At 46.8% G+C, this 11026-nt stretch overlaps 2 protein-coding genes across 3 annotated transcripts; one reads left to right on the forward strand and one right to left on the reverse strand.

Annotated features, from left to right (window-relative positions):
• The first annotated feature begins 252 nt into the window (after nucleotides 1–252).
• On the forward strand, nucleotides 253–6603 carry RPAIN (RPA interacting protein). Its single transcript, XM_053367916.1, has 7 exons — nucleotides 253–423; nucleotides 965–1162; nucleotides 2614–2659; nucleotides 2751–2865; nucleotides 3070–3133; nucleotides 4147–4281; nucleotides 4548–6603. The coding sequence occupies exons 1-7, from the start codon at nucleotides 346–348 to the stop codon at nucleotides 4575–4577; spliced, it is 666 nt and encodes a 221-aa protein (XP_053223891.1). The 5' UTR covers nucleotides 253–345; the 3' UTR covers nucleotides 4578–6603.
• A 1099-nt stretch (nucleotides 6604–7702) lies between these two features.
• Nucleotides 7703–10272, reverse strand: MIS12 (MIS12 kinetochore complex component). 2 transcript variants are annotated; one of them, XM_053367917.1, is made up of 2 exons: nucleotides 10101–10272; nucleotides 7703–9241 (listed from the first exon to the last, which is right to left on the reverse strand). In XM_053367917.1, the coding sequence occupies exon 2, from the start codon at nucleotides 9208–9210 to the stop codon at nucleotides 8593–8595; it is 618 nt and encodes a 205-aa protein (XP_053223892.1). In that variant the 5' UTR covers nucleotides 9211–9241; nucleotides 10101–10272; the 3' UTR covers nucleotides 7703–8592. The 2 variants fall into 2 exon arrangements, with proteins under 2 accessions (XP_053223892.1, XP_053223893.1); XM_053367918.1 differs by having other exon boundaries at nucleotides 10167–10268.
• Nucleotides 10273–11026: the final 754 nt, after the last annotated feature.

Below are 11026 nucleotides of genomic sequence, written 5' to 3' on the forward strand. Positions count from 1 at the left end.
CCCTCCCCTCGCGCACTTTATTGCTTTATCACTCTTACATTCCCATCTCCTTGTCTTTGAGGCTTGGCTTGTTTACTTCGCCTTCTTCCTCCTCCCACCGCCAAAACCCGGGAAGGGACGTTTCAACGACGAGAACGTTTTCCTTCCGGACTACAATTCCCATCAAGTGCCTGACTGATCCCTCAATATGAAAGGTGCGAGGCGTTTCCCAGCATGCACCGGAGTCCTTTGCCGAACTCCATTTCCCAGGGTGCCTTGGGCGGGTGGAGGGCGGTTAAAGGAAGGCGGTAAAGTCTGCCGTGTAAACGCAGCTGCCGGGTCCGGGTGTCGTGCTTCGCGAAGGGGATGGAGGGGCAGGTTCAGCGGCACCAGGCTCTTTACAAGGGCGCCCGGACCCCGCCTTGGAAGGAGACCTTCAGGCAGGTAAGACGGCGGCGCGGGGTCTGCCCGAAACTCCCGTGGAACGCGGCGACTGCGAACGTTCCATGACTTCCGCAGAACGCGGCGACTGCGAACGTTCCATGATTACTGCGAACGTTCCATGTCTGGATACATTTCAAGGAGCCCTGCCGGCTCTGCGCGTTGCTAAAGGGCAGATTTGGCCGCCGTCCTACCTGGGTGGCCGTTTCCGTAGGAGCCCAACCCATAGGGACCGAGCATATAGCTAAACTCCCTCCCACAAGAAGGGAGGGATGGCCACCACCTTGGATGGCTTTTAAAAAGAGGATTGGACAAATTCATAGAGGCGGCGGCTGTTGATGGCTACTAGCTGTGACGGCTATGCTCACAAACCATGTGTTTTTATAAGATCCCTGAACTGAACTGAATCTTTAAAAAAAAGAAAATTGTTCAGAAAGCATTTCGTCTTCCTAAGTAGGAGATTGTGGGGGGAAAGTCAGAGAAATGGTTTTGCCATGCTGGTGTCTCCATGCAAGTCTTTATCTCTCTGTTCCCTGCCCTCCAGCGCTGCGTGGAGAGGCTGAAGAGCAGCCGTGCCAGACTCTTGGACAGATACCGCCATGTGGGAGAAGACCCAGCGCATCAAGCGAGCAAAGCCCTCTTGGTCCAGGAAGTGATGGAAATGGAATGGCAGGCTCTGCAGCCTCTGGATTTCCAGCTGCCCTTCCCCAGGAAACAAGAAACTTCCCCTCAGGTCTCTGCGGTAAGAAGCAGCTACTGTACTGTGTTCTTTGTGGGCGGCTGTCCATATCGCGGGTGGGGGGGTGTCGACATGCAGAGGGCTGCAAGACCAGCTGGCTAGCCCCAGCTGGGCCGTCTCCTTCCAGCCATCCGCTGCGAAGACCCATCAGCCTCTGCTCTGACATAAATCAGCGACCCGGGCTTCAAAGCCAGGGCACACTCAGCAGATTGCACACACAGAATAGGCGTGAGGCTTGTGGAAGCATACTACAACTACAGATTTATTAATCATAAATCAGGACAAAGAAACATGTCGTCTCTCTCTCTCTCTTCATCCTCTCAGAGAGACAGAGAAAAGCAAAAGCAACACACACAATGGAAGTTCCTAGCAAACTGCTGAAATGTAAACAGCCATGTGACGCGCAACAGTTCCTCACACCTGCTCCTTAAGGTGGAATGGAAATCTCAGCAGTGTGTGTGTGGATTGTCAGCATAATGTCCTGGTGCCCACAAGGTTTCTGAGCGCACACACACCTCACAGCCGCATGAAGTACCCTTGGCAACCAGAGAGGTGACCTTTCATTCCCTCGGAAAGTACATAGAGCCAAAGGAGGAAGTTGGAAGAGCGGCACTCTTTCACACTTCCTCTTTCAGCTCTATGTGCTTCTCAAGGCTCAGATTAATTCTAGTGGATCTGCCTTCTAGCCAGGTCCCTTGGAAGAGCAATGTAAGTGTGTCTGTGTCTGTCTATCACTCTCTGGGGGGCGGGTGGCTGGACTGATCCCAGGGGTGAAAGGTGAGAAATGCCCAAACAGCACTTTAAAATGCCCAAAGGGCACCTGCAGTACCGGTTCAATCCAAATGTGCCCATGAGCCTAGAAAGGTTGGCACCTCTGTAACTTAGATGGCTGGCATCCCTCTGGCTGTATACAAATTTAACTATTATTTATAATAATTCAAAATTCTGGTTTAGGCCTATGAAGCCTTATACAGTGGTACCTTGGTTGTCGAACGAATCGGCCCCTGAATGCAGCAAACCCGGAAGTGGGTGTTCTGGTTTGCGAATGTTCTTTGGAAGTCGAACGTCCGACACAGCTTACGAAATCGGAAGCCGTGCCTTGGTCTTCAAACGGTTCTGGGAGTCAAACAGTCTCCCGGAATGGATTAAGTTCGACAACCAAGGTACCACTGTACAGCTTTAGGTCTAGGCTATCAGAAGGACTGTATTCTTCCACACAAACGTGCTCGGGCTCTGAGATGTTTTGGGGTAGGCCCTTCTCCCAGCCCCACCATCCTCGTAGGCGTTCTTGGTGGGGACGTAGGACAGGGCCTTCTCGGTGGCAGCTCCCATATTTTGGAGCTCCCTTCCTAGAGAGGCTAGACTGGCTCTCTCCATATTGTCCTTCTGCTGGCAGGTGAAGTCTGTTTTTATTCTGTGGAGCTAATACCAGCTTACTGTGCGGTTCCCTTTAGATGCTGGACGTCTTGGAGGAAATCCAGGAGGAGCTGATCTTGCAAGGTACTTGATTCTCCTTTGATTCTGATAGCCGCAGCTTTAATTTCTGTTGGCACAGCCTGTGACGCAGGGGACGGGGCTTTCTCCCTTGCAGAACAGCTGGCCGTAGAAGAGTACGAACAAAGCCTGCGCTTTGAGGAGGAGTGCCTGAATGCTATCCTGGATGGCTTGGATGCAGAGCGCAAGGTCATCTGCCCGGTTTGCAGAAGGTGAGGAGAACACATACATTGCTTTAGGTCAGGCCTTTCCTCGGCCTCATCCCAGTTAGATGATGTGGAGAAATAGCTAGCAGGTGGCCGAAGTTCGCCAGCGTAAGACTTAATAAAGGAAACAAAAAGGAATTCATCCCTGTTGAAGTTTCACCCCTGATCGCTTCTCCACCTTGCATTAATTCATGGCTGTTTTCTTCCCAGGAACAATCTCTGTGTGATGAGTCACTCGGTCGTGTGTCCGTGTGGGCTTTCCATCAACACGCAGGTAAGTGGGTGCACAAAAATCATTTGCGCCGTTTGGGGTAGAGGAACATGGCTCAGCAGCAGAGTGCACCAGATTTGTACACAAAAGGTCTGGGTATGTTAAAACCAAGGGGGCAGAGAAATGCATCAGAAATATCCCACCCACTTCTAAAAGGCCATAGGTGGTTAAGGGCCAAGGCCTTTAGATAAGTGTTTCCCAGAGTTCGGTGTCCAGCTGTTTTTGGACTACAACTCCCATCATCCCTCGCTAACAAGACCAGTGGTCAGGGATGGTGGGAATTGTAGTTTTTAAAAAACCCAACCCCATCCAGAGACCCAAGTTTGGGAAACACTGTATTAGAGGAAAGTTTTTACCTGGACCCTATAGATATGTAGCGTAGGTGCCAGGCAAACTTCCCTGGAGAGAGCATTCCACAAATGAGAAGACACAGCAGAAAAGGCCCATTGAGTTAAACAGCTGAGCAGCTTTCCCGGGCTGGATTTCACTATTAATTTTGTAAAGTTGTTGTGATTTATTACCCACTTTGCACTTCAGGGTCCTAGGGTGGGACCCCTGGACGATTAAGTCCAGTCAAAGGCGACTATGGGGTTGCGGCGCTCATCTCGCTTTTCAGGCCAAGGGAGCTGGCATTTGTCCATAGCTAGCTTTCCGGGTCATGTGGCCAGCATGACTAAACCGCTTATGGCACAACGGAACACCGTGATGCATGCCAGAGCACATGGAAGCGCCGTTTACCTTCCCCTCCGCAACAGTATCTATCTACTTGCACTGGCGTGCATACAAGCTGCTGGGTTGGCAGGAGCTAGGACAGTGCAACTTAGCTCACCCCGTCACGGGGATTCGAACCACCGACCTTCTGATCAGCAAGCCCAAGAGGCTCAGTAGTTTAGACCACAGTGCCAGACCCCACCGTGGGGAAGGGAAGCGGTTGGCGAGCGAGGTATACATGTGTGGAATGGGGAGGACTGGGTTGCCTGCTCCACCAAAAGGGTTTGATTCCTTCTCTCTGTAAGGGGATGACCAAGGAGAAGCTCTGCTCCTCACTGGAAGACAACGTGACAGAACATGGCCGCCGCTGTCAGTGCTGGCCTGAATTTGCTGTAACCAGCTGGACGGAAGGCGAAGCACATCTCCTCATGAGCTGTCAGGTAAGCACCTCATTTTGTGACAGCAATAGTGGGATGTGCCTGCCCGCTGGAGAGGCAGTGTGGTGTAGTGGTTAGCATGACAGGACTAGGACTGAGAAGGCCCTTGTCTTTGTTTGGGAGCTCAGAGGATATCCCTGGGTGTAGCCCCTATAGCGCTGCCAGTTGATGGGAAGTGATGAAAGAAGTCTTTTGATCTCCATAGCGCTGCACAGTATGAAGAAACTGCACATGGCAGGCAATTATTATATTTCTTTTTGTGTTCTTAGGTTTGCGATTCGTGGACAGTTATTTTGTAGCCGTGGCTCCATTTGCAGCACTTTCCAGGAAAGCAGAGAACTCTCGAGTCTTTCCCCACGTCCCCTTCTGAGAAGCGTCTTATCTACGTGTGGGTTTAATACACACAAATGTACATAATGTCAAAAAGTGCCCTTTGTGGATTCCTTGATGCATGTTGTTTACAGTGGTTCTCGGTTGAACAAAAATACCTTTCAGTGTTGAGAGGAGGTGGGTCTTGGTGCACATGGAACAAATGGGATATTTTGTTTTCTTGTTTTGTAACGTTAAGTGGGGCACAGCTGCTTTGAAATGTTTATCTAGATTTCACTGATCCTGCTATCAGAGCAGGGAGTGTTGCTTTTCCTGCTTAAAAAGTGCAATGTTCACTGAAAGGAAGGTAGGATGACATGAGATCATGAAAACCCGCTGGGTTGATGTGTCAGAACCCCCCTCTAAGGCAGACTCGTGTCACATACATCCTTTTAATAATTCTTTGCGAATAAAGTTGGACTGCAACTGTCACCATTCAGTTTTCTCTGAAGGAACCAGACTAATCTTGAATTAGATCAAGCACTATTGCCTCCTCTTGTCATTCAGGGAACCACTAAACTAAATTCCAAAACCGGCATTTGCAACAAAAGTATCTGAAGATCTTTAGTACACCATTTGCACTACAAACTCTCTAATGTCCAGCAGTTTTTGAAGGCAAGAGCTTTTACAGGATATACTACAGTTTATTCCTTTTCATATCAAGTGTCCCAGCATACACGTGTAAGTATACTTGGACTTGAGACATGCAAGGAAGCTTTCAGACCATCCAAGAAAGTCATTTTGCAGTGAGCCTTCCATTGAGAGGCCTGCTTCAAGCAGAAGAAACACCGGTGAACCAATAGTTCGAAAGAGTTGCATAAGGGGAAAAAAACTTGAATTTTTCGGTATCACCGGAGGACACTCAGAGAAAAAGGAGGATGAACTCTCCCAATATCTGAGGGTGGTTAGGGTGGCTGTGGTATAAACGTAGATTAAAAACCCCAATACGGGTTGGGAAAGATCAAATGTTTTTATTCTGGGTGTTTCAGTGGGGTAATTTGGCTCACCCATCAGCGTTTAAACGAAAGAATTGATTGCTTACTGGTGTCTACAAAAGGAAGCATGAAGCAAAAGCTATTAAGTGTGGAAGAAAATCTCCAGGTGTGGCACACCCCTAGCATATGTGGCAATCCACATTCACAAAATACTCTTAAAAGTGCTATGATACTTTAAGCAGTCATGGCTTCCACCAAAGAATTTAAGGCTGGAGTTTAAGGGTGCTCAGAGTTGTTAGGGGACCCCTGTATCCCCTCTTCCAGACCTACAATTCCCAGGGTTCCCTGTGAAGAGGGATTGGTGGTTCAACCACTCGGAGAATAGTAGCTCTGTGACGGGATTGGGGCTTCCTAACTACTCATCACCGATTAAACAAACTACAGCTCCCAGGATTCCTTGGGAGATGCTGTGACTGTTTATAAAGTAGTATCATGGTGCTTTAAATGTATGGGGTGAGTGTGGCCTTAGTCTCTGCTCTAGGGGTGGGGAACTGGATCAGGCCAGCAGGTCAGATCTTTTTCTCCTCCACCTCCTGTGGGATACAGCTTGCAAAATGGGATGTGCCTGCCCTCCCTGCTTTCAGCCAAGGTGTGCAGCAGCCCACGCCTGATAACATCTGTGACACCATGTGTAGGCCAGGTAGGTTGGGCCAGACTGAGGCCTGCAGGCTAAGCTTGCAGATAGCTCTGCTCTAACAGCAGTTTGAACACTATTGTGTTGTTGTTTTTTTACCTTTCTGAGATTATTGTATCCCTTTTGTGCTTCTGCTTTATTTAATTTGCTATTTTATTGCGTTGTTTGTGTTTCTGATTTGTGGCTTAAGTGACAAGGTTACTAGTAACAAATATGAAACGTGTAATAAAAGCATCTGCCACCGATTACAGGCTGTTTTGACAATACATGGAAACTTTGAAGCTTTGGGTGAGATTTCAACCCCAATTAAAGGAGCAGGGAACCCTTTGGTTGTGTAGTTCAACTTCCTATGGTATGAAAATGTTTCTATTTCTCTACATTTATAAACTCAGCAATGCTTCAACATTGCATCAGTGTTATTTTCCACCTCCAGTATTCTCGTATTAAAAAGTACAATGAAAAGATAATCATCTTTGCATAGATGGGATTCCAGTGTTGTTTATAACTTGAAATGCAAAGGAAATTGTTGGTAGTTTTATTTGAACACACACACACACACTCTCTCTCTAAAAGCATGATATATTCCTTAGCCACAATCCTAGGCAATGTTTGTTGTTGTGTAGTCGTATCCGACTCTTCGTGACCCCATGGACCAGACTACACCAGGCACTGTTACACAGGAGTAATTACAGTGACAGCAGTAGCAGGAAGGTCTCAGATTTAATCCCTGAAATCCCCAATTGGAGCTGGGAAGTGAGGGCTGAAACCCTGGAGAGCTGCTACCTGTCATTGTGGACAATCCTGAAATCCTTTCCTTTGGTTTTTTCCTCTTCCAGGTTACCAGCTTGCTCCCCAAGTGCTGTTCTTTTCCCTCCTGTTTCTTGTTCTCCAGGGCTTCCCATATGTGCTAGACAGTACTGAGCTAGATGGACAACAGGTCTAAGCAAGTACAGTGGTGCCTCGCAAGACGAAATTAATTCGTTCTGCGAGTTTCTTCATCTTGCGGATTTTTCGTCTTGCGAAGCACGGCTATTAACGATATTAACGGTTTTAAGAAAAAGGAAACAAACTCACAAGAACTCGCAAGACGTTTTTGTCTTGCGCAGCAAGCCCATAGGGAAATTCGTCTTGCGAAGCAACTCAAAAAACGAAAAACACTTTCGTCTTGCGAGGCATTCGTCTTGCGAGGTACCACTGTATTCAGCTCACTGGCCACCTATCATACAAGGAAAGAATCAGAGTTGGAAGGGAACCCACCACCTCTCGTGGGAGTCTGTTCCACTGTCTAACAGTCCTTGAAGATGGGCAGTGCCACAGGATGGAATGTTTTCCAAAATGAAAACCTCCAGGGTTTACTTTTTTATTGGAACACATCCCATTTCATAAGTTCGTCAGTAACAACAAACCGACACAATACAGGCAGCCATGGCTGTTTCAAAGTGATGCGTTTATTTATGTGTATTTGGTAAACCAACCAAACCCCCTGAAACACCTTACTCTAGGGAATATTTACATTTAAAGCTGGAAATTTTGCAATGCAAGTTTAATAATTTTCCAGTTCAAAGCATTGCTGGAAAACACACATCACTTGAAGGCACATTGTCGATAAGCACACTTGAGAAACTAAATAAAGGTATTGGCGCAGCTAAGAGCTGAAAACATTTTTACCCTGCGCTAGCCAAGCAGCAGCTTATAAATAACAAGGTAAAATGATAAACTATGAGGGCAGGGGTCGGAAAGACAAAGAAAAATGTGCCCATTCTTAAAAGTTTCAGAGTTAAGAGTGTAATTATATAGTTCTGCATACATACAAGGTGGCCCAAAAGTTGATCTACAGAAGTAGGTATACAGCTGAATCAAAGAACAGTCAAGAAGAAAAAAAGTGGATTCTAAAGCAGTATAGCTACTTTTGGGCCACCCTGTAGATTCCAGCTGCCTGAAGGAGCAATTCCTCCCCAGAAGAGGTCCTGCAATATATTGGGGAGTAGTGTCCATGGCAGGGTTGCTCCTATCGCAGAGCTCTTCATTAAAGGTGTGTGGGTGAGAATAGATGTGTCACAAGAGAGTAGCTGCCCAGTTTTGACCAACAGCTAGCGAGTGGGACCACGAGGCCATCTCCAGATGCAAAAAGCTTCTTGCCATACTTTTAAGGCGGAACAGCAACACTGATCCAATGGATCCCATTTTATTTGCCACTAGGGGTGAGGAACATGTGGCCGGACTACAAGCTCCACCAGACCATTGGCTATGCTGGGTCTGATGGGAGTGATAGAGTTCAAGAACATTTGATGGTTCTCCATCCCCACCTTTACACAATCACTTCTTCAGCTTGTTCATTTTCTCTTCCACCTCCCGCACGACACTCTGGAGTTTGACAGTTGTTTTTGTCAAGGCGGAAAAGCTTTCTTTCAGGTTGCCGACCCCCTCTTCTCTGCCTACGTTTTCAAGGCCATCAAACCACTGGAGGATCCCTTCAAGGTGCGCTTGGACAATCTTTTGCTCTTCTAGCTCCGCTAGAAGAGCCTGTTCAGCTGCGCTTTCGGCCTTGAGTTGTCGTTCCAGCTGGTCAATCTCATCCTGGAGCTCCTGAAACTGTTCTGGAGTGTAGTGGAATTCCTCTTGGCCTTTGTCTTCCGGAAGCAAAACATTTGGGGGGATGCTCAACACTGTTTTCAGAAGGGTGTCTTCCATTTTGCCAAAGAGGTTGTTGAAAATCTTCTTCATTAAAGAGAAGAACTGCTCTGTGCTCCTCCGGATTAGGGAAGGCGTGAGCTTATTGGGACGGATGCACTCCAATTTATTCAGAATCGTGTCCTCCACCACAAGCATTATGTGAGCAAGGTGGTCCTGGAAGGCTACATATATTCGCAACATGAACGTTTGAGGAGTAAAGCCAAAGAACTGGGCCTCATAGGCCATGGGATTTACCGACATTTTTGCAAAACTAGCTACACAGCATGGAAGTCTGCGAAATAGAAAAAAAGGACAGTGTTATAAGAGGTAAAAAAAATACTGGATGACCCCATTGGCAAAACCAGATACTGCCTGTTAGCTATTATTATTATTATACCTCAGCAAAGGGAGCTATTTGTATTATTATTGCATGCAGCAATTATAATACTACAGTAAAACATCAAACATTAAAAACTTCCCTATACAGGGCTCCTTTCAGATATCTTCTAAAAGTCAAATAGTTGTTTATTTTCTACTGTAATTTCCTACATTCTGACATGACACAACATGGTAAACCTAGGAGAACAGGTTCAGGGGTGAATTTTTAGAAAAACAATGACAATTTCATGAGGGAAGAGGGATGTAGTGGGGAGACAGTGTCCTCTGAACAAAATATGATCTAAACATCTGCTTGCTAAGACGTTTCTATTCATCTTACTCCTGCATTCTTGCATTGTTCACTATGCTTCAATATATACATATAAATATATGTGTTAGCTGCTACTGTGAGTTTATGGTCTTACTGGTTTAGATTTCACCCACTGAGGTGTAATCCAGGTTAGCAGTAACTTTATAATTTTTTTACTGGCGTTTACAAGCCCCTCAAAGGCTGCAGTGCTAAAGATAAACTGAGAAAACATTCAGTCTGGGAGAATGGCATTTAACCATTATTGTTAATTAAATTTATTAGTCACTGTTTTTAAGCAAAATAATCTCAAAGCAACTTACAACAGCAGGCAAATTCATTTAAACCAGCAAAAAACAAAGATACAGTCTAGAAGAAACTTTTAATTTTTTTTAAAAAGCAGGATTAAAACATATAGTTATGTCTGTGATTGAATCTATAATTATTTCCTATAGAAATACAGTACCAGACAGTTGGGGCAAGTTCCCGTTTCGAGATCTGGAGCTCCTGACCCGAGTTCAGGTCTTTTTACCTTTCCAAGCGGGGATTCGAACCCACAACCACGGCAGCCTCTCCGGTGCAGCACCGACCTGGAAGCCCCTCTGCTTCCCGCCACTTTTTAGCCTTTCACCTCCTCGGCCCCGCCCACCGTTCCTCTCACGCCCTCCTTCCCAGATCCGATCATAGAGATGGGGACAGGCAAGAGCGACACCGTGGCTTCCAGTAAGCCTCCGTGATGGCAAACACGGAGCAATGAAAAAGTCAAGAGGGGATCGTTTCATTTGTATACTTTTTGCGACCTAGGAGGACGGAACGGTCGTGGCTAGCAGCCATTAACACTCCTGCGGTGTAAGCATCCCTATTGCAGGTTGCAGACTGGGATGAGGCTGAGAGAATCGCTGCCAACCAGAAATTAAATAATAGAATAATATATAATAGAGTAATAATCTAATAATCTAATCTAACGAATCTGCAGTTGCAGGGGGGAGAGGTCCAGCTGAAGGGGTTGCCATCCCTACAGAGCTGTGTAGTGAAAATGCAGAAGACGATTGTATTTCGAGGAGTTAGGTGGCATGTCCCTTTCCCTTTAACATCCCCAGTTGGATTCTTGTGTTTTACACACCTGTCTGGAGTATCTTCTGTATTGCAAGTGCTGGCTGGATGCTGGCTGCAGGTAGTGGGAGACACTCAGCCGCTCTGTATTAATCCTGAGTAATGCCAGGTGCAAGGGACACGGGTGGCGCTGTGGGTTAAACCACAGAGCCTAGGACTTGCCGATCAGAAGGTCGGCGGTTTGAATCCCTGTGACGGGGTGAGCTCCTGTTGCTCGGTCCCTGCTCCTGCCAACCTAGCAGTTCAAAAGCATGTCAAAATGCAAGTAGATAAATAGGT

This window comes from Podarcis raffonei, chromosome 15, assembly GCF_027172205.1.
Source record: "Podarcis raffonei isolate rPodRaf1 chromosome 15, rPodRaf1.pri, whole genome shotgun sequence".
Lineage (NCBI taxonomy): Eukaryota > Metazoa > Chordata > Lepidosauria > Squamata > Lacertidae > Podarcis > Podarcis raffonei.